The following is a 23,715-nucleotide window of genomic DNA, read 5'->3' as shown; positions in this document are numbered from 1 at the left end:
TCAGTGTGAGTTGCTCCTCCTCCGGTTATTGACAGGTGACGCAGCTATTTACAGTGAAGGCTCCTTCAATGGCTTGTTCCACTATGTGACCTTCAATGGAGCCATGGCAGACTGAAACTCAGCACCAGCATGCTTCTTTAACACTATCCATGATACTTATGTGCATAGTAGATCCAACTATTACAATCCCACATTGTGCACAGAATTAAAATGTATTTATTAATGACAAATAATAGGTTCTTTCATCAAGTTTACTAAAATGATCACATTCAAAAGTATTTTTATTATTATTCTTTATTCATTCAAATCTCATTGAGATTTAAATCTGTTTTTAAAGACACACCTGGCAAAGAGCGGAGACGAAGTTTCAGCAAATACACAAAGAAAAAGCTAAGTCCAGTCCAGACAGGTGAACACAAAAAGCAAACATTATTACAAGAGTGGTAATAAAAGCAGTCAAACTGGCCCAAAGAGCTCACACTTCTCACACTTTTTAAAATGGACTTAAACTCCCCCATCATGAGTCTGATAATCAGTTGTGCAGTCTGAACTTCTTATGTAGATTACTGCAGCACAAAGGGGACAGGATATTTTAAAATGTCTATTCACAACTCCATTCTGACCCTGGAGACAAACATTTGTATAATATTGTGAAAGCGTAGACTGGTTGTGGTTTTTACATATACAGACACATGGCTTTTTTCTGGCTTTATTAGATAGGTGCAGTGAAGAGTTACAGGAAAGCAGAGTAAGGGGAAGACATGTGGCAAAGTGCTGCGGGTCAGATTTGATCCCAGGCCAGGTGCTCTCAGCCATATGGCATATGGTCACCTGCTCATCTCAGTGACCTAAACTGGTGCCCTCGACCAGACATTTTTAGATTAAAAAACAATTATATACAGAGATGGGGATATTCAGAAATGAGCACTTAGCAGCAGCATACAGAGAACAGTGATGTACATCATTTTCGCAACTAGTGATAAAACATAAAGCACAATAACAAACAGTATACAGCCTCTTTAGGTGCTGCCCTGGTATGTTTAAAAGGAGCAGATCACAGTAATGCAAAAAGGGAAGGAAAGGGAAAAGAAAATGAAACAAAGTAAGTTTAATGAGACTGAACAACATCTAAGACTGCCTCAAGAAATTCAAGTGTTTGTACTAATCAAGTAGATGAACAATAGATAACTGTGTCATCTGCATAAAACGAGAATTCGAAAGAAACCTAGATTTTACCCTTGGTTTCTTTTCTTACCTACAAGTTACCTACTACGTTATGAAACCAGACAGGCCTGACTGTCTGGAATGTATTTGCTCACTCTGCACTTTGATTTTGTGCCAAGAATTAGACAAGACAAGGAACCTTTTTTGTATAGTGCAGCCACGTGAAACAGGCATACATCATTCACTTCTAAGAATTTCTCTACAAGGACATAATAACTAGATAATGATCTAATAAAAAAAATCTCTGAAATTATTTAAATAATCCAAATATCAATACTTTGGTCTCATTTGTCCAAAAGGCATACCACATGAATTGTGGCAGGCTTTTTTAACCAAACTCTCAGCAACAAATTCCTTTGTTGTCATATTAAAAATAAATGTATTATACTGCATAAAAACTTGATTAAATAGAAAACAATAATGCAGACATAAAAATATGGCCCATATTTGCAGTGTAACGGAGCAAAAAAAAGTATTAACGTGCTCTCAATATGACCCCTGATAGACAACATCACAGAAAATCCGACTACAATGTAAAAGATTTAGTAAGCGCTTTTAAAACTAAAGCAGTGAAGATGACATGTTATCTGCTTACTTACTGCAATAAAACCCAAGTGAAAGCAGTGTGACTTTTTCAACTTGCAGGCTGTTTTGTAAGCAAAACTGATTTCATAAGTTCTGGGAAGTACCTCGTAACACAGGTAGGGCACGAGGAGGTTTGACTGTACTTCCTTGTGCTAAAGTATCCACAACCCAGTTGAGGACAGTTGAGTATTGCTCCATCTGAGAAGAAAGAGCAGAATATCAGAATATCATAAAAGTCCAGAATAGAATAGTTATTCTTAAATCTAAATGAAAACCAAGTGAGAAAAGGATGACTTATTTTTTATTGATATCAATAATGAATAATGGCAGATATATATGTGTTCAAGCTTTCGGTTTATTGCATGTCTTGTCTTTGTGTCTATAACAAAACACAAAAAAAGATTGAAATAATCTGTTTAATTTCAGTATTTATATCAAATAAATATTATGTAGTCCCATTTGAGCATTAACATAAAGTATTATTTTAATAATTGGAAAGCTCAGAGAGTAAAAATGTTTTTGTGCTTAAAGGTGTTTTGTCTCCTACTGGAGAAAATCATCTTGAATAAGGAAACTGCATCATCAAAGACACACATGAGGGCAGCAAAGCCTAGCTTAGCTTAGTTCAAAGACAGATGAAATAGAGACAGCTTGCCTGGCTCCATCTAGTGACCAAAATCCAACTACCAACTAAAACTAAAACTCACCTTTCATTTCTACAAGACCACAATTTGTCACTTTCTAACACTCTAATTAATGTGCAACCAAAACTATTGGCTGTTTTTTTCTCCAAAATATTAAATATGCATTACTTACCATCACCCACATTATCTCTGACCTCAGCCAGCAAACAACTTTGCATAAACCCAACTTAAACTGCCTTTCTGCTTTATAGTAGGTGTTTTCCCCCATGTTCCATCTTTCTGTCATTATACTCCCTAATCTCTATATAAAATACTTTGACTGTGCAGACATGCTCTTTCACAGCATTTCTACATATGTATGAGGAATGAGTCAAAGGGTATTAAATGACAAAGTCAGAGCTTCAGAAAAATGCTTCTGTTTTACCTGAGCCTGTAGTCTGTGTTCAAACTCTTTGCTTTCAGTCAGACGTTTAAGCACATCATCTACCCTATATCAAAAAAATAAACATTCTTCAGAATGATGGAGTCACAATTTCATTTTGCTGCTACAGTGGAGCAGGATGCTTTGCTCACTTTGCAGACATCCGTTTGAGCCTTTCTGAGTCGCTGCTTTTCTGGATCTTGTTTTGAGCAGTCAGGAAGTCTTCCTTCTGAATCGTTTCCCACGTTGATAATCTGTTCGCTGCCTTTGCTTCCAAGTCTAACACTGATAGAAAAGACAAAGGTTTGAATTGATTACCTTTCAACTCACTGTTTGTTTACATCGGTGCTAAGCTGAGGTCAGTTTGCAAATAAACAAAGAGCCCATTCTCATTTAGACAGTGCAATTTTTAGTGAGTAACTTAGTGATAACATGGCAGCAACTGATCAAAAAACCCCATAAAAACTCATTTGTGAACAACAACAACTGGAAGATATTTAACAAAGTATCCAATTCCAATTCAACTGTGGCTTTCTCACCTGTTACACTTATTATTTCAATATAATAAAGCAATAGCTTTATTATATTAATAAATTTATTGTATTATTGTGAACTAAGACTCCTGATCCAATACTGACCAAAGTGGTGGATCTTTACAGAGGGCACTTTGTGGATGATCCTCTTGATAAAGACTTTGATGTGTGAGAGGATAATGAAAGGCGGAGCCAAAGAAGGACGGGAGTGATACTCGACAATCAGGTTGTAACGCTGGAACTTCCAGTAGGTGTCACTGTCTTCCTGCACTTTAGAGAAAGTGTAGCTGTGTGGATACAAGCAGATCAGAGCCACTGAGTCAAGTCAAACCATTCACAGTTTGTGAATGCAGTCAGAGAAACATAATGACAGACTGGTTCTTTACCTAAACATGGCAATGACTAGGTTGATGAGCAGGATGTTGGTGACCAGGAGATATACGACTAGCAGAATCACTACCAGCCAGTTACTATCCTGATTTCTACACGGCTCTTCACCGCTCTCAATCAAAGTCACATTGTCTGTGCAGTTTAGTACCCGTCCCACTGTCACAAAATAGAGATAAAAGGAGAAAGGTTAAAATAAGGGTTACAATAATAAAAAAATAACTAAATTTCTAATTGCTGTGATGAATTTTAAAAACCTGCAGTAGAAAAAAGCAGCATTTTAAAACTGATTTCAGTGTAATAACAATTTTCTTATTTTCATGCAAATTGCACAAACACTTGTACCATCCATCTCTTCCTCGATGGAAGAGCCGTATCCAAAGATGTGCAAGTATGGCATGTAGAAAACTCTCAGAAAAATGCGATTTGGATTTGGATCATAGTTGTAGATCAGAGCCTGATTGGCAACTCCGTACGCCAAGACCCACACGCCCAGGAAGAAGAGGAAGAAGAAGACATCCTTCATCTAAACAAGAGGAGGAAATTGTCATGTTGTTGCTCACATTGTATTATTAGACACATATTCCTGGTATAATTCCAACTGATGGTAACTTTCTCACCATATTTCCTACAATGATGAGTTTTGGTCCCAGCTGCTTGTGAATGGCAAAAATGTGAATGAGGCGAAGTGTGAAGACCATGTAGTCCAAACACAGGACATCTCGGCCAAATTCATGTGACCGGTGAAACATCCTGAAACACAAGCACAGCATCACTGAATCAGTGAGGCAGCAGCACCACCTGGTGGCAAACCTGTAAATTAACCAGTAACATTTGGTTGTTAACTGAGGAAATGTTTTAAATTTAAGTGACTAAAAACTAAGTATTAAAAAAATTATTTGAGACACACTTAAGAAGCCAAACAAGTACCACAAAACGAATACTGTGATTTCTTAAATGTTACAATCATGCAATGACAAACTAAACTGTATGTAGTGTTGTGAAAAGTTTTTGATGAGCAATCTAAGATTAAGATATCATTTTTATATCTTGTCCATACCTGCAAATCAGTCCGACAATGAACAGGCTGATGGCAGTGAGATCACATTTATTCCACACATCCTGAATGTAGAGTCTGAAACTTTGACTCCAGGTCGTCCCCAAAAACAGCGTCTTGAAGAAGATGAAAAAAAATAAACTTAACAGATCGTCAGAAAACAAAAACTACAATAATAAAAACTATCAACATACTTTAGTATGATAATAGTTTTTATATACCTGCCTATACATGCACCTTGAAGCGTATTAATTTTGTTTATTTATTTTTGTGTCCATCTTCAATTTAATGCTTGTGAGACGACAGCATGTTAACCACTGTGTTCCAATGACACACATATTGTCTCTTTCTACTATGTGCAATTAAAAAGAAAAGATTTCAATTAAGTGCATATTGCTGCATTCAGTTGTTCACTTCACATTATATACAGTTAAACATTTTGGCGAACAAAGTTCTAAGTAAGATGTCTCTCTTCACTCACCTGTCGGATCTCCTCACAAACGAGGGTGAATACCCAGAAGTACAACACACACTCAGTGGCAGCTGGACCTGAGGGGGGTGGGGGCTTGAAATCCACCAACAGCACGTAGGCGAAAAGCAAGAGAAACAGGAAGTACATCAGGACGTTGCCCAGAAATGAGGTGACCGGTGCAAACCAGAACTGACGCCAGCGTGACACTGTGAATGGACTTTGTGGCAGTCGTTGGGGTACGCCTGTATCAAAGATTATAAACATAGATAAGCAGGTGACTAAAAATGACAGCATATGGAGCAAGAATCAGATGACTCTTTGAACAGGACTCACCTTTAATGGCATCACTCTTTTGACCTTCGGAGTCAACTTCACTGAGATATTAAAAAAAACATTTTAAAGTAAATTAGTAGACTAATGCAAATAAATAACAAACTGATGTTTTACAGATTAATACTGTAGAGTGCAGGTAGAAATATTACTGCTGCTTGATGTCAGAGAAAGAGAAGACAGTGTTCCCATAGTGACTGTCAGTGTCCTGATCCAGCTCATCCTCAAAAAGCATCCTCTCTTCCTCTTGCTGATCGTATTGATTCCTGCGGGGAAAAAAGTGGCAAATGTTTAAAAAAATATTAAAAAATAATTTACAAACCTTAAATTAAAAATTTTACCTGAAAGAGATGAGGTTGGTGTAGCAGAGGATGGGGCAGAAGAACACGAGCAGAAGCTTCCAGATCTCTGTGTTCCTCTTCATATCACCCCACCAGATCTGGGACAACAGAGACTGGAAGAGCACAGAAAAGCAGTCCTTATCCATCAACAGCAGCTCACCGGCTCAACATGAAGTGTTGTGTTATTTTACAAATATCATGCTATATTTCCTTTGTAAAATTCATCTGATTCATCTTTGAAATCATGACAACAACATGAATTAAAGATAAGACACACCTGTACACCATCATTACTGAAGAAACGCCGAGCATCAGAGCTCACACCCATCTGAAGACAGGTGCTGTGACCCCAGACAGGAGACTTTCTAATCAGCAGGCTGAAAGAGCGGTTTTCATCACTGCGATAGCAAGAGCTGAAAATATCTGAGGTAAAGTAGACACAAGACACATGACAAAGAGTTAGATAGGTTTGTTATTATTGTGTTACATAAGCTTTTAAAAGGAAAAATCAAAGGGCTCTTTGTGAAATGGTTTTGAAATATCTAATTATTATAACATCAACAGTAGCAGACAGTTGTAGTTATTGTCTCACCATGAGCCAGGTTCTCAAACTTCTGGGCCAGTTCTTTCATGGAGAGTTTGGTTTCAGTCTCATCCTCCCGTTTGGACAGTTCTCTGAGTATCTTACAGCCACCAAGAGCACTCAGGACTGCCTCACCTGCCTGGAAAGCAAGCAATTATATATTTTCTGATTGTTTTTCTTAGAGGAACACTTTGAAAACTCATTAGATTTCAATAGGGAAAAACTCATATCTGTATTGATTTGGACTGAGTAATGTGTTAGGAATGAAAGGACGCCAAAATGTTTGATGGAAATTAAAATTATTAACTGAATTTAAAGAAAATGTGTCCAGGGAGACAGGATCCTAGGTTAGCATGGGGACCACTCAGTGGTATCAATTCCTTCATCCTCCAGTAACTGCCAGTTTATAATCACCATATTATCCACTGCACCAGCATAACATCTGATAATGAGTCCAAGGATATCATCCCAATACCTAAAGGTAGTAGGGCTGTCACGATTAGTCAACTAGTCATGATTACGGCGACTATCAAAATCGTTGACGACTTATTAAATAGTCGATGCATCGTTTGAAGCTTTGCAAGATCCTGAAAGACGCAGGAATAAGTAGGATTCAAGAGTGTAAGCTGCCGTTACACCCCAAAGAAGAAGAAGAAGCAGTCCCCAAGATCGTAGCTGTGTCCAAATTCAGGGTCCGCATCCTTCGGAGGCCGCATTTGTAGGCCGATTATGTTACAGCATCGCGATGAAGGCTGTCCAAATTCAAAGATGCTTCCAAATGCGGCCGAAAAATGCGTCCTTCATTTCCCCAGATTTGAAAGTGTCACTACCCGATCTGTAGCGGAAGGGAATCAGGTCAGGTGTATCCTTCATGGCCCAGCATATCCCAGAATTCATAGCGCGGCCCAGTTTCCAACAATGGCGACAGCTACTTAGTTTAAATATTACTCTAATTATTCTTTCTGGATCACAAAATAAACTTTTAAGATATTTTCAGTTTATTAAGACAACACATATTTGCAAAAGCGCTCTGACGTTTTCGGAGACGTCTGTTACCCACCAGCTTGATAGCTAGCCGGGGTTCAAGGCTCACTAGAGCCGGTGAGAACAGCGAACTCTTGGCAAATCATTTTCAGACCCCCGCGATCTTTGGCTACTCAGGTTAAACATGATATATAAGTCACTTAGATAATTTAAAAATGTTATTGTTTGGCTTTTTTCAGTGTTTTATTTGTTCCTGAGTAAATCGGTTTGGCTGAGATTAGTTAAGTTATAGTTTTCACACAGCTGAATAAACATCAAACAGAGAACTGATTAAACAGAAGTATGGGATGGTCGCAAATTTACTCCAATGCCCTGTTATATTTTAGGGAGCAAAGAGCAGACGGCTGAGTTTATTAAACGCCACCAAGAGAATCTGCAAATTTCATTAAAATTTCATAAACTATCAACTTGTCTTTGTTTTTAGTCAGCACATACCTTAAAAACTTCAAGCTGTAAGCTAATGATAGTTATATAAGAGCAGATGCATGCTGGTGCACTAAGCTGTACGTTTCACGTCCAATGGATGATGATCTGATTAGTCGACTAATCGCAAAAATAATCGGTGACTAGTCGACTATCAAAATAATCATTTGTGGCAGTCCTAAAAGGTAGTAAGTGCAGTAAGTGCTGAATATATCAACTATCGACGATGGCTCAGATCGTTTTTACAAGGGCGATTTATTTATTTACTTGCCCATGAGTAAGTTTGCTAATAATGATGGAGCTAATGGAAGCTGTCAACAGAAAAATATAATAATAATAGCGCTGTTTTAAAAGCCCCCTCTTTCATCTGCGAGCAAATGCACCTTCCTTAGTGTGCGCCCCAATTCAGAGATTAATTTACTCAAACACATAACCGAAAGAAAGGCAGTAGCCTATGTTCAGAAAAAGAAAAAAAAAAACATATGCAAGTTAGTTGTATTTGAGTCCTTTGCTCACACTATGTCTGCACAAGCGGCACATCGCTTTGGTTACATCATTAGGTTTACTTCTTTCTTCCGGTGTCAAGCCAAAGAAATCCCAAATTGGCGACTTTATATTTTTTTTAGCAATTAGTTCGCCCATGTTTGGACTTTTTCTGTGTTGTAAGCACGCAAATCAGTCCATGCATGATTACATTGCTCCGCCCATCAAAAAGTCTGTGCATGCGCGAATATAATTCACACTGTCGATTATTTGATTGACAATTGTAGGTTGGAAATTTTTTACATAACGCCCAACCCTACTGCCTAGCCTGTAGAGGTTTGTGCATCCCTCCATAAATATGACTCCTTAGACCACCTGCTCTCATCTGTGAAAAGCAGGGCACCAGTGGTATTCTATGGCAAAAGCCAAGTTGCCAACCAAGAGTGCAGGGGCCACTGGAGTATGTTGGAGCCACCCTCATGAAGTTTGTGGTCAGCTGGAGGTCATTTAGGGCCCCAAAACAGCCTCAAAGCATAATGTTTCCTCCTCTCTGCTCAACTGTGGTTATTAGTGGTGCAACGGATCAAAAATCTCACGGTTTTAAGTCACGGATCGGATCAATTTTTGGATCAGCAAAAATAGAAAAAAAAAGACAAAAATTTGACTCGCCATTTTCTTACTCAAGTACTTTTTGTCTATTAAAAAACGTTCAACAGAAGACTCATTCCACGCACTTATATAAAAACAAATTAAGGTGCAATATGGACATTGTGGACCATGCTGGGCATCCTCTCCATCCTCTGCACACGGACATAAACAACCAGAGGAGTCTGTTCAGTGAGAGGTTGCTTCTCCCAAAGTCAAGGACCAGCAGACTTAAAAAGTCCTTTGTCCCACACACCATTAAACTGTTTAACTCCTCGCTGGAGGGGAGAGAGAGGGGAAACGGGGACAAAGGAGGGGGGGAACAAGTAAGCTGTAGTGTCTTTTCACTGTGCAATAGTTTTTGTTAATATCCAACGGTGTAATAGACTCACAATACTTGAAATGTGCCACACCCTTGTATTCTTATTCCTATTTATTCTATTTATCCATTTTGTATACTCTGTATTTATATATTTGTATATATGGTATATTTCTGCTCACATTCTGCAACTTCTGTCGGTGCTGTGCTACTGGAAACTGAATTTCCCGAAGGAACCCACCCGAGGGATAAATAAAGGTTCATCTAATCTAATGTCTATACAGCCACCCCTGTAATCTACAGGGGTGGCTGTAGCTCAGGTGGCAGAGCAGGTCAGCCACTAATCAGAAGGTCGGTGGTTCGATCCCAGGCTGCCTCCTGGCTGCGTGCCAAATATCCTTGGGCAAGATACTAACTCCGTGTTTGCCTACTGGTAGTGGTCAGTGGTGGCGCCAGTGTCCGGCAGCCTCGCCTCTGTCAGTGCGCCCCAGGACAGCTGTGGCTACAATTTAGCTTGCAATCGCCAGTGTGTGAATGTGTGTGTGAATGACTGAATGTAGTGTGAAGCGCTTTGGGGTCCTTAGGGACTAGAAAAGCGCTATACAAATGCAGGCCATTTACCAATGTAATCTATAGGGCAGTACAGGGATTTGTATCTACCACTCCGCTGTGATATAACAAGCGGTCACGGTCACGTGGCTTTCCGTTGCCCTGGAGGTCCACCCATTTGTAGTTAGGGCAACAGAAGATGCCTGGGACAGTTCATCCATAACTTTAAACTTTTCCTGCTCATACATGCTTGGAACGATCTTGTCACACTGAAGTGGACGCGCAATGGGATATCATAGCGTGGCTCAAGCACGTTCATCACAGTTTAAATCCCTTGTTTTGCACAACAGAATACGGCCTCCCATCTGCAGCTAAACACCCCAATAGCTTTTGTAATAGCTTTAGCCCGGTCGGATTGGGCAGCAAAGGGCTGCTTAAATGCTAGCGCTAGCGCTGGCCATAACTACTGATTGACAGACCCACCACGCCACCATACACATACTTTTTTTTTCTTTTTCAAATCTTCGGATCACGTGCGTACCGAACCATGGAGTGGGATCGGTTCGGATTTCGGATCAATCCGTTGCACCACTAGTAGTTATGGTGTTCTTTGGGCAATGAACAGCATTTTTCTTCCTCGAAACAAAGCTCAAATCAGATGGCTTTTGATTTTATCTGACCGCAGCACTTTCTTCCAAGCCTTCTCTGAATCATTTAGATGTTCCCTTTTAAATTAATATAGGTCTATACAGCACCTTATTGAGCTGGAACCTTCCAGGTGCTGCAAGAGTTCAATCCATAATAGCCTAGCATCTTTTCAATAGTGTTATTGGTGATTGTAATCCCAACTGGCTTCACATTATTAACAAGTTCCTCCTGTGTAGTTTTAGGCTTTTCATGATCATCTTCAACCCATAGAGTAGATTTTGCATGGAGCCATACCAAGGACAGATTACAGTCATTTTGTTTCTTTCTTTTTAAAAAAAAAAAAATAATGGCACCAACAGCTGTTACTATCCAGTCTTTAAGTCTGACATCATTAGCCGTGCCTGGTCCCAAACTCTGTTGCAGGTCCCTAAGTCCAACGATCACTGCGGCATCACTGAGAGTTAAAAACTGTCTAAATCCTTTCATCTTTAATAGGATGATCAGTGTTGCTGCTTTACCAGGTGTAACAATTAAGTTAGAGTTAGAAGTTAGCTCGCTAGTTTCCATCTAAATATAATATACCAGGTTCTGACTGAGGGATTTCTGAAACAAATTAAGACGTACAGCTCTGTTATCATTTCCGACATAAATGAAGACAGGAAAGTAAACACCAGTGACATTTGTAGGGTTACTGAAGTTTGGCTAGCTATATATAATGATGTGCTACGTGAACGCTAGCGACACAGCTATGTTAGTATAATATAAACAGTGAAGTTGGAGAATGAACGCTAACTTTGTTCCACTCAATAAAAGTTAACGTTAGGGTTCCCGAAGGTTCGGGACAAACTTTATTTTATTACTGCTAATAATTTTAAAGCTCAGTTTTTAAAACCTTAAGATGTAATTACAGCCCAGCCCATGCAGCAGTATATTGATAACTAACTTGTGGATGGATTAGCTCAGTTGTTCTCCTGCCTGAAGTTTGGTCCATTTACAGCATCCTGCCATGTGATTGCATTTGTCCCTAGCCATCGTGAACCCTCACGTTAACTTTTATCGAGTGGAAAAAAGTTAGCGTTCTTCCTCCAGCTTCGCTGGGTTTATGTTATGCTAACATAGCTGTGTCTAAGTCAGAACATGGTACAGTATATCATGTTTAGGTGGAAACTAGCGAGCTAACCTCCTGCTAATTGCTAACTCCGTTAAATTGAATAATTTCTGCTTTCATGGATGTCTGAATGTTAAACTTAACTGTTAAAGCAGCAACACTGATCGTTCTATTAAACATGAAAGAATTTAGACAGTTTTTAACTCTCAGTGATGCTGCAGTGTTCGTTTGACTTTGGGACCTGAAGCGGAGTCTGAACCCAGATTATTCCACGAGGCTCCAGACTACGGTAGCCGTAATGTTCCGACAATCCATTAAGCAGTGCAGCTTCGTAGCACCAAAGTCACACTAAAACATTTTTGACAGATTTTTGAGCACCGTGTGCCACATAAAATTGGTTCAAGGTCAGTAAGAACAACCAGAATTCATACATAAGGCGCAGTGGATTACAGGGCACACTATCGATTTTTGAGAAAATTAAGGGATTGTAAGTGCGCCTTTTAGCCCAAAAATGCGGCACCCTAAAAAGTAAAGACTGTTAATTTTTTTGGGAAGTGAGCAAATTTACAACTTCAGCAGGGGGCTCAAAAATTATCTCCCCCCCCCCCCCAAGTAAAATACTTCTTGAAGTTTGTCTCAGAGCCTATACCATCTCCCAGAAGAAAAGGGCCATCTCACTGCGGTTCTGCAGTACAGCCCAGAGGAAGAGTGAAGCCCAGGGATGGGGGCAACGCTGCTGGTGATATTTGGAACCTCCATGCAGAACCTTAGTGGCACGCTGGGATGAATAAAAAAAAGAATAAAAATACCTATTATCAGGTCAAATGTAAAAGAGAGATACTGTCACTACAAGTACACTGCCTGCTTATTCTAAAAAGTTCAGAATACCTTCATGGCTGTCCTTTTGAATGAAGATGACTGTAAGCCTAAAGCTTTATAGTAGAAAGGCTGGCAGGCATCACCCATTAAGTGTTTCAGGACCCCTGACACCTGAGGAAACAGGTGGATGGAACAGTAAGCACAAGGATATGTTTTTGGAATTGTTTCACATTCTTTCTGGATCTGCTTGAGCATAACCTCGTATTAGATTAGAAAACTCACCTCAAACAGGGTAAACTCCCTCCTTGGTCTGCTCTGATTGTTATCTGCTGCCACTTTTGAGGATGAATTCTGTTGTTCTGATGGTGAGTGACGCTCTGCCATTGCCAGCCGCTCTGCTAGGCAGCGCTGTAGCAGCTGATATAGTAAGCTCCCATCTGGCACAGAGCGATAGAGGCTTTCCAGCTTTCCATAGGTTAAGTAGTCCACAATGTTCAAACCATTTTCAGTGAAAAGCCGAACAAACTGGGGCTTGTCATTGATCAGCGCATCTGTCATTGAGTCTTCCAAATCTTCGTACTGTTTAATTGGAGGAAGGAGATCATGTTTTAAGGCAGGTCAATATTTATAATGCCAAATAATCACATTTAAACTGACTTATCTGTCAAACTTGATATTACACATCTGTTCCCCTCCTCACCTTCCACTGGATGTCGCCATTGAAGAGTTCACTCTTGGCAATGTCAACCCTGTTCCACGTTACTGCTAACTTCAGCTCATCACTATAAGGGTTTGCCTCAACTAATGCGCGCTGCTTACTTGCTAAAAAAGACAAATACAAAAAAATTTAATTAAGGATAAAAAGGGGTTGCAGCTGTTATGATGTATAATTATGGTCTACTTATACATACCTCCCACAAGTGTTTTAAGCAGGACAGTGTCAAAGTCATTTGGACTCTCATGCTCTCCGTGGTACACCGTAATCAAACCTCTATTCTGGTAAATTCTAAAAGCCTGGAAAAGGAAACAGGAATGTTGGAAAACAGTTGCAAGATGACAGGGACAAGATGTAGGAGATGAAGTACATTCCACAGATGTTATAGCACCTGCTTGAAAGCATCTCTCATGTCAGTCAGTTTTATGCAGTCTCTGTAACTTTTCTGGCTAATGATTTCAAAGCAGAGCAGAGCAAAAAAAACAAACAAACAAAAAAAATCTAACCATAAATAACTAACACACATGCCAAAATGGGTTACCTCCAGAGTTCAGCATCTGGAGAGTGAAACGGTAGAGATTTCTTCATGTGTGATAATGCTGCCTGCCCATTGCAACTTTTGACCAGACTTTAGGACTAGGATTTATTATACTTTTTATGCTATTTTGGCAAGCTGTGAGCTTGTGGAGATTTTGCTTCTTCAGTTGGCAAACAGTTCTGGATTTTTTAAATACAGGTTTTGATATTTATTCTATTTTTGTATTCCTCCCTGGTCATACTGGGGTATGATTTTATTGTTTTTATTCATGTTTGATTGAAAGCAAACATTTTTAGAACTTTTATAAAAACAAGCTTTTCTTGATGCTCTAAACCCATTCAGAAGAGTCTTTTTGCTCCACTTTGACCACAGTTCCTTTATTTTCACCTATGATGTCACTTTTTTGATTCACATTCAACAATAATAGATTTATCTATTTTCAGCACAACTATACTTACACTATTGCAATTTAGATTAAGGTTATACAATTATTGACATCATTATATAGGAGCTGCTTGGTAAGTGGCTCAGTTCTGTTATTACCTCTGGTAGTGGATCAGGAAACAGAGCTGCAAAATGCAAAACTGCCTGTTTCTACTTAATAACATATAAATAACCTATTAAAACTAACTTCCAGACATGTGGTCATTACCTGGCAATATATCTGGTAGTTTCTGGATAATAAGCAGAAAACAGAGCTGCAAAATGCAAAGCTGTCTGTTTTTATTTAATAACACATTAATAACATAATAAAGCTAATGTAAAGAAGTGTAATAATTACCTGTCAATATTGCTGGTAGCTGCCTGTTTCTATTTAATAACATATTAAATGCAGGATTCATCTTTTTTTCCAGGGTCAAATTCAAGGTCTTTTTAAGCACTTTCAAAGTCCATTTTCAAGTTTTTCCAGCACATTACCAAAAACATGTTTCACTTCGCATCACCTCAGTAAGACCATGTGAAAATAAAAAGAAATCACCCTGGGTTGACTTAAACACCTTTATTCCTCCTTTGTTAAAACAGGTTGACTAATATGAATGCAGTGTATAAACTCAAAACACACATTTCACTTAAAAATTAAGATGTGCAAATGTAAACAAATCAACTTGTTAGAGATATTCACCTACTGTTGAAAAAAACAAAACAAGAACACCACAAAAATAATACACAGCAAGCCCAAATTATTAACTCTTCTTATCAGATATTGATGCTTCTTTCTTATGTGAAACATTTATATACAAAAACACATACATGTGTCTCGTGTCTCAGTGGCTGATAGTCATCTTCAGGCCTCAGCGTGAGCTTGAAGCCATTTACAATGTTTATGGTGTTTATTGTGTAGGTGCTCACAATAAACAGATTTTGAATGAAAGCCGGGGAACTTCGGTAGCACAAAAAATGTGTCTATTCTTTGTGCCCAAATGGATGATATTACCATTATTTCCCCCTAGGTGTTGCCAAAGGCACCGAGTTAATACCTGAAAAAGCTGCACCAATACACAGAGATATAAACAATATTCTATTTACTTGGTGATAATTTCGCTTTTGAGCCTTAAGTTGGCTAGTTATGTATCGGGCTAATGTTTAAAGCTTTGTCTTGAGGGAAGTAACTCCATACTAAGTAATGTTAGCTAAGTTCACACTATATTCCATAAATCACCATGTCATAACTAAATGCTATATTAGCGCTGCAGTATTGCATCACACTCAGTGCATTTCAATCATTTCACCAGCGAGTTTGATAGCTAGCAAAATAGTAAAAATAATTTTAAAAATTAACATGTGTAACGTACACGTAGTCGAAAATTGCTTACAAGGACTCGGCTATCATGTGACTCGAGAATGCAAACTCAACCATTGTCGTTTTCCATCAAATATTCGTTAAAACGACAACCTCCAGGCATGTTAATTTTACTCATTCTATTTCTCTATCTGATAAGAAAACTATTCAGGTACAGCAAAATACAGTTACACTTTCAAGCAATTTTAAGCACCACATCTGAAATTCAAGCACTTTCAAACCCTGAAAAGACAATATTAAAATTCAAGCATTGTAAAGCTTTCAAGCACCCGAATGAACCCTGTAATAGCCAGTTAATAACCTTTTAAAACAACCTTAAGAATAGTAATGACTACCAGGAAATACCTGTGGCAGTTTCTATGTAATAAGCGGCATTTTAATACCATGGTCATATGAATACATTAGATTTGCAGAAGAGTTTAGAAGACCCTCTTTCACGGCACAGTTATTTATTATGTTCATTATGCTTTCATGTAAATTTCAGGGAACTATTACTCAACTGTAACCACAGTTGCTACCATGATATTACTTGGATATTAAGTGGTTATTACTTATAATATATGTAATAGTTATTAACGAGGTGTAATAAAAGGGGCTACCGAAAATCTTTACTCCAACTCTTGCAAAGTAAAAGCCTCAGCACTCACCTGTTCAACTAGTTTGTCGGTTTGTACTTCCGAAGGAAAATGCTTCTTAAACCGTTCTGCCACTCTGTCTTTAAGATCCACGCTGGGACCCGCCTCACTGTTGCCTTCACCAGAGGACGGCACAGCTGGAGCTGAAGACAGGTTCTCCAAGATATCACTCAGGAAATCAGCCAAGCCTCCTGAGCCAGCCAGAACCAGCCAGGGGATGGAGTTTTTCAGAGAGAGATCCATTCTCTGACAGGCGTTACAAAAACCACGAACGAAATATTTACACAATTTGAATATCAAGTCGCAACATGTTTTGTGATTATCAGTCAACATATAAAGCAGAGACTGTACCTTTAGCATGTCTGCATCCCCTGATATCAGCATACAAACAACAGGGATGTCAATGCTGCCACTTCCTTTAAAAAGATACAACAATTTTTAACACGTTCCAATCTTGGTAAAATGTTTTTACTAACTTAATGAGAGTGGCACAGCAACTAACAAAGATACAGATGGCGCACCCTGTGATTTTTTTTTTTACTTGATTAAACATTGGCAACACAGTGGTTAGCAATGTTGCGTTAAAGTAAGAAGGTCCTGTGTTTGAATCCACCATTTGACTAGGACCTTCTTATGTGGCATTTGTATGTTTGCATGGGTTCTCTCTAGGTGCTCCAGTTTCCTTTCACAGTCCAAAGACATGCAGTTAGTGGGGTTAGGACTAACTGGTGATTCGAAATTGCCCAAAAGTGTGAATGTGAGTCCAAATTGTTCTCTTTGTGCTAGCCCTGCCCTTGTGACAGACTGGTGACCTGTACAGGGTGTACCTGTTACGCCCTGTACAGTAACTAGGATAGGCTCATAAATGGTCAACCACTGTCAAAATAAGTATTATAATTCTTAAAATAATATTTTATTTTATAGTGCCATCTCTCACCTAATATGCCTGTGCGCTGGTGGGAAATGTATTCCTCCAGTCTGGCTCTGAAACTCATCTCTCCTCCTCTGCGGCCCACACTCCCATCATCCACCAGCAGGAAGGCCTGGTAGTTGTTGTCCAGTGAGCAGGAGTCCTGTGATATGTTTTGGACATAGTACCTTGCAGGAAAGCTTCCCTGCAAAGGAAGGAAACCAGTTATTCCAGTGTTTCTTCCTGGCCTTGATCAGTTTCCACGGTGTCTTAAAGGCCTGAAACTTGCACATCCTTTTGGTGTGTTTTTATTGGAGATGCAAAGTTTGGTCCCAAGATTATCCAGATGAATCACAATTAGCATACATTTACCTGACCTTGAGCACTCAAAGATTAGGTCCACATAGTCTTATTAATTTGAAATTAGTGCCCATGAAATATAAGCATTATATGATTATGGACAGCTAATATTAAAACATTCAAAAAAATAAATATAATCAAATCTTTAAGCAAGATTTACAGTAAAAGATTGTATAGTAAAAGTTAACAAGATATTCTTAATGCTTTGAGAAATGTGTAAACTGTACTACCTGAGGGTTGACCAGCTGCTCTCGTTTTTCCACTACGCCCCACGGAGCAATGCCCAACGCTACCACCTTATTGAGAGAGACTGAAGATGCCGCAGCTGCATGATCTCTCACTGCCTGTCCAACACACCGACCAAGCCTTTCGCGCAGACCTGTAGTTAATATCCATGCACCTGGGTGGAACAGATTAAAAATCGGTGTGAGAAAGCATTAGTCACTGCTTGGATTTGGGGTCAAAGATATAATAAAGAGAAGTTATTCTGATAGTGGTAAGTCCTTTCATCATTTCCTCCTTCAGCTGGTTCCTCTAGTTTAAGTAACAAATGGGGGACAGAATGAAAAGCACTGGCTAGGTCCAGGAAGAAGACATGGAGGTCTTTTCCTTCCCTTTTAGCAGACTGGGTTTGATGCTATACGATCAGACCTGGTCTATGTGTGTTCTAATCATCCCCCAGACCCTGGTATACCGGCCTTCTGCACTGACATGTCAGTCAGACTGTTGAGAATGTTTGAGGCATCTTTTCCCTTGGATATCATCACACCCCCTACACATTGCAATGTTTTTGGGAGGATTCACTTTGTTCAGACCAGTTTCATTTGTTTTCAGAGAAATTTTTTTACATAGCAACCATGGACGTCCATTGGAGGTGACCGATGTTTTCTTTTTTCTTGGCCGGTTTGTCCTAAACTTTGTGCTCGATAAGAGTAGATCAGATGACCCTATCTAGTTTCTTCTCCACTGTTATTCTGAGTTTTCCCACAATTTTGGTAAGGTCTGCGCTGACTGATGCCCGTTCTTTCTTATTACAGGATTTTGGCCACTCCACTTGGTGTTGGTAATCTTGGATGCTCTTTTCCAAAGTTAAATTCTGCTGCTGAGTTTCATTTGTATTATTTGACCATGTCAGGTAAAGATCAGGACCTGGCCTTGTTTATTTCAAAAACTTCAACCACCTTTTACGTATTTTGAGGCTTGATGTTGATATATCCTTATTCCGTAAACATAAGCATGTTTGAACTACAGCAGAAGTTGTTAGCATGGCGACTGATCTTCTGAGACTACATTTTTTCACACTCAAACCACCATGAGTATGTTCAAGAAAGACCTGGCAGCATCATTTGTTAGATAGATATGTCTACTGTTTTGAGAGAGGGACTGACAGCGTTAATTTTTATTAAACCTGCCACTGTGCTAGTATTCATGGCCCTGCATCTGAAGTCTCTGATTGTGTTGTTCTGAACTCTATTGTAAATGTTTAAAACATAGAACAACAAGAGGCAAAATAAAAACATGAACCATCATTCAAAAAAAAAAAAAAAAAAAACAAGCTCATAATTCTCCTTTATTGGCTTCTCTTCATTGGCTTCCTATTAAATCCAGTTGTTGTGATTTGGCACCATCTAAATGAAATTGAACTGAATAGTTCGTACTTCAATATATGACTATATCAAGACAGCCTATATAGTTTTATAGTCTTAAAAATAAAGGAAGTCCACTTAAGACACATTTTTAGATTTTTTTTTTTTTTTTTAAATGTCATTGAGAAAATTATGACAGCTTCTGCTAAGCAAACAGCACACACATATTCTAGACACACGGTGAACATCACACATGAGTTTGTCAGGAAGACTGTCATAGCAGCATTTGATGTGATGATTTTCATCTATCCTTGCCTAAAGTTTTTACCTGTTCTTTGTGACGCTTTCACCAGTCCCTGTCTGAGGATCTCCCGCACCCAGGTCTTTATCTGTGTCCTGCTATTTCCACCCACAACAGAAACAACCAGGTTGGGTGGAGGAAGAGCCCAATGGGTTGTCAATATGTTGTACACAAAAAAAGGCTCAGTGCTCCATGACAGACGCAGGAACTAAGTTTAGAGATTTGACAGATTCAGAGGAACAAGCACATGTCAGCAATGCACAGGATTTAAGAAGTAATGAAAGTAATAAAAGTAATGAACAAAGGATGCTCAAATAAATATGACATCTGATCAGTACAGATTTTGTTTGCTCATTTGCACACCACAACTCAGGGTTTGTCTGGATATTTATTTCAATCACCTTTACAGGCATTGCTTTTTAGAACATGCAAACATATTCAAATACTTTAAGGCTCTAGAGCATGGGTGGCCAACTCCAGGCATCGAGAGCCGGTGACCTGCAGGTTTTAGATGTGACCTTGATCCAACACAGCTGATTTAACTTACTAAATTATCTCCTCAACACTTCTTGAAGTTCTTCAGAGGCCTGCTAATGATCTAATCATTTGATTCAGGTGTGTTGACCCAGGGTGCTATCTAAAACAGGACACTGGCTCTCGAGGCCTGGAGTTGCCCACCCCTGCTCTAGAGATATAGAATTGTGCAAAAAAAAGAAAAAGAAAAATAAATCCACCCACATAGCTGTGCCTCTTGCTGGCCCCTGCAAATTGCACCTCTCCAAATGCATCAGTTGGTTGTTCAGAGGAGTGCTGCACACTTTCCCAGTGGTTCACAATTGCAGCGCTGAAATAGTCTCCAAGAGCCACAGAGGCATGGTCATTTCTCGCAGCCCCACACTGACACAATGCACCATTACTGAGAGAGGTGGAGGGATAAAAACATCACTGTGAGAACTGACTCAAAATACAGACATGTCACTATCAAAAGACAGAGGTCACAGTACCTGACAGAATCTTCTACAAAGGTGCTGCACACTCTTTTTTTGATGGTTTTGGGGATCCAACTCTGAAAGCAGTTTTTTTAACAGTGATCAATAATGGTCAGGGAATTAGGGATCATTGACCCTTGATGCTCACTCATCAATAAAAACAAATATCTATCTACATCTATATCTATCTGTGCTATGACAGAGATTAAGAAAAACTGTAAAGCTGGGTTTAACTCCCACCAGTTGCACGCTTGCACAGATGTTGCATGACAGGTTTTTCCAAGAAGTTTGGCAGTGGGTCACTGCCGTTACTTGGAACTTCAAGCGGAGAAACTTCCAAGTATAGTTTTAACTTCAACTCAATAAAAAAGAAAAAACAACCTTAACCCTTTAACCCATGTATCATACAGGGCACCTGGACTTATTTGGTAATTTTGTCTGTAAAATGGTCACAAATCATACTATAAGTGAATGTTTTTCGGTTCACAATAACCTCAGCTTTCAATATATATTATAATATAATATATACAGAAATATATATATACATACATATAATAAAATGATCAGTGTAGTTGCTGTACGAGGTGTAACAATTAGGTCTAACATCCAGGCATCCTTGATAACAGAATTTATGAAATTTAACGGAGTTCAAAGTTAGCTCGCTAGTTTCAATCTAAAGATGATATACCACGTTCTGACTGAGGGATTTCTAAAAAATTAAAACGTACAGCTCAGCTATAGCTTTTGACATAAATAAAGACAGAAAACTAAACAGTAGCGCCGTTTGTAGAGTTATTGAAGTTGGGCTACCGATGCACGCTTTTTTCCCCAAGTACCATCTCTTGGCGTCTGGGCGCAATCGGTCGCGATACAGCCCTTTGTCTTTTGCGCTGATTTTAAGCATGGTTCTGACAGTCCTGCTTCCAACACAATTTGTTTTGATTTGTGGCCTTCTGTCATGGCGTCGCGATCCCACAATGCACTGCGGCGTGACGTCAACTCCAAAGCCCTAAATAATAATGTGCTTGTCAAAAAAGTTCAACCAGTGGCTGCAAAGGGACTTGTCTTTGAAAGGTAGAGTGTTAATTACTAAAGCTGAAGGGATATCCCGATTAACATATGCTGCTCTCTCCTTACATCTGGATAAGAAAATTAGTAAGGATATTGACCATATGCTCTTTAATTTTATATGGAAAAACCGTACGCATTATATTAGAAAAACTGTTGTGATGAATAAGTACGAATCAGGTGGGCTTAACGTCTTAGACTTTTCTACTTTAAATAACACTTTCAAAATTAATTGGGCTAAACATTTTCTTAAAAACCCTACCTCTATCTGGAACTTTATACCATATCATATTTTCTCTCGTTTTGGTGGCTTTAATTTTATTTTAAATTGTAATTACAATGGTGAGAAACTCCCTGTAAAGCTTTCATCCTTCCATAAGCAGGTCCTCTTAGCGTGGACCCTCATTTATAAACACAACTTCTCACCTCACAAATACCTTATCTGGAACAACAGAGATATTTTATATAACAATAAATCACTTTTCCTGGAAACTTGGATCCAAAATGGGATCCTATTGGTGGCTCAGCTGGTTAGTAAAGAGGGACAACTACTTACTTATGACGATTTTATTGCACTATATAATTTTCCAATCAGTGTTCAGGAATTCTCAATGGTGCTTGGTGCCATACCCTCAGGGACTTTAATGTTATATAAAAACACTGACAGCTCGATCTCTACCTCAGTCACTCTCTCTGATCCAGCTGAGTCACCAATAGGAAAAATCTGCTTTTCACAGGAACTTGGTAACAGCAATAAGAGAATACGTAGTTTATTCCAAGAAGATATCGTCTCTTTCCCATATATAATATATCTTATTGGAACCGATTTGTTCCAGATATCAAGTGGAAGACAGTCTGGATGGTCCCCCATAAATATTTGATTGTAAATAAGGTGAAAGAAGTATCATTTAAAATTCTACATAAATGTTATCCAGCCAGTCACTACATGGTAAAATTTAAAAGGGACATAAATACTAATTGTACTTTCTGTGGGGATCATCCAGAAACTGTGACACATCTCTTTTGGTACTGTTCTTTTACACAGAGATTCTGGAAGGAATTTAGCAGGTCTGTTATTGTCCATATTTTAAGGGAGTTTTCTTTACGATGGGAAAATGTTTTGTTCTGTTTCTTTAAGTTCCCCAAGAAGTATGATAAATGTTTTTTTATGATAAATTTGTTAATACTTTTAGCTAAATTTTTTATCCATAAATGTAAGTTTACTAACAAAACACCATATTTCTGTCATTATTTTAAGGATGTGGAAATGTACATACAATCAATATCAGACTCCACCAACAAAAAGGCTCTCAAAACAATATATGTATGTGAATTTTTGCGTGTATTCTTATAATTGTTATCTTTTTCTTTTACCCTTGGCTTTTTGTGTTCATGTTCTGTTGTTTTGTATACTTTATCTGTTTGTATGTTGTATACTCATTGTTTGTTAAATAAAGTTTTAAAAAAAAATAATAATGTGCTTGTCACTACCCGATCGGTACCCCGCATGCGCAAATCTTACGTCACTTCCTCTCTTTGCCAACATTGCGACATTCAATGGTTAGCATGATATAAACACATTAGCACAGCAAAGCTGTAGATGAACGCTAACTTTTTTCCACTCGACAAAAGTTAACCCGACGGTTACCAATGGCAAGGGACAAATGCAATTGCATGGCAGGAGCCTGTAAACGGATCAAACTTAAGTCTGGAGAACAACTAAGATAACCCATCCACAATACGAGGTTACACATTCATTTACTGCTGAATGGGCTGGGCTGTAGGTAGATCGTAAGGTTTTAAAAACTGAGCTGAAAATGTAAAATGGGTTGGCAGCCGTGGTAAATGGGTTAAGGTAACTGTGAATTTTTTGTTGGTCGATTTTGAGGTAATTTTTTTTGCTAACATGCCACCATGATATCACAACAACAGCTGGAACGATTTTAAGGAAAGCTGACCCACCTGGCTCTTCTTGTTTTCACAGGTATTGTCTGTGTTGTCACCTCCTCCCCCTTCTCTACCTCCTTCTTCTGGTCCTGTGTTTTTCATGTTTCCTGTTCTGTCATTCTCAGTGAGAAATTTGTGCAGAAGAACTAAAACATTTTCTTTCTGACCATTGCCCCACTATTGAAACCCTATCCCCTGCCTCTGCAGTCTCTCAGTGTGCACAAAGAAAACTAGGTGCAGCCAGCACACA

General features: G+C 38.8%; 1 protein-coding gene across 1 annotated transcript; it reads right to left on the bottom strand.

The window, feature by feature from the left end:
- Positions 1–276: 276 nt before the first annotated feature.
- On the bottom strand, positions 277–23,715 carry LOC146663476 (transient receptor potential cation channel subfamily M member 4-like). Its single transcript, XM_085416241.1, has 27 exons — positions 23,481–23,715; positions 20,466–20,527; positions 20,200–20,377; positions 19,489–19,669; positions 17,805–17,974; positions 17,242–17,419; positions 16,656–16,720; positions 16,317–16,550; positions 13,527–13,629; positions 13,316–13,437; positions 12,898–13,194; positions 12,685–12,786; positions 12,446–12,574; positions 6,587–6,716; positions 6,272–6,417; positions 5,995–6,107; positions 5,806–5,919; positions 5,657–5,697; positions 5,333–5,565; positions 4,855–4,967; positions 4,415–4,547; positions 4,140–4,320; positions 3,794–3,953; positions 3,513–3,694; positions 3,027–3,159; positions 2,878–2,941; positions 277–2,007 (listed from the first exon to the last, which is right to left on the bottom strand). Exons 1-27 carry the CDS (start codon positions 23,565–23,567, stop codon positions 1,894–1,896), a joined length of 3,765 nt encoding a protein of 1,254 aa, XP_085272367.1. The 5' UTR covers positions 23,568–23,715; the 3' UTR covers positions 277–1,893.

The sequence above is a fragment of the Rhamphochromis longiceps genome, linkage group LG8 (genome assembly GCF_057381845.1).
Source record: "Rhamphochromis longiceps isolate RC_006_pf linkage group LG8, R_longiceps_female_GT1.1, whole genome shotgun sequence".
In the NCBI taxonomy this organism is placed as follows: Eukaryota; Metazoa; Chordata; class Actinopteri; order Cichliformes; family Cichlidae; genus Rhamphochromis; species Rhamphochromis longiceps.
The sequence above is the reverse complement of the archived record's forward strand: the minus strand, read 5'-3'. Positions and strand labels throughout refer to the sequence as shown.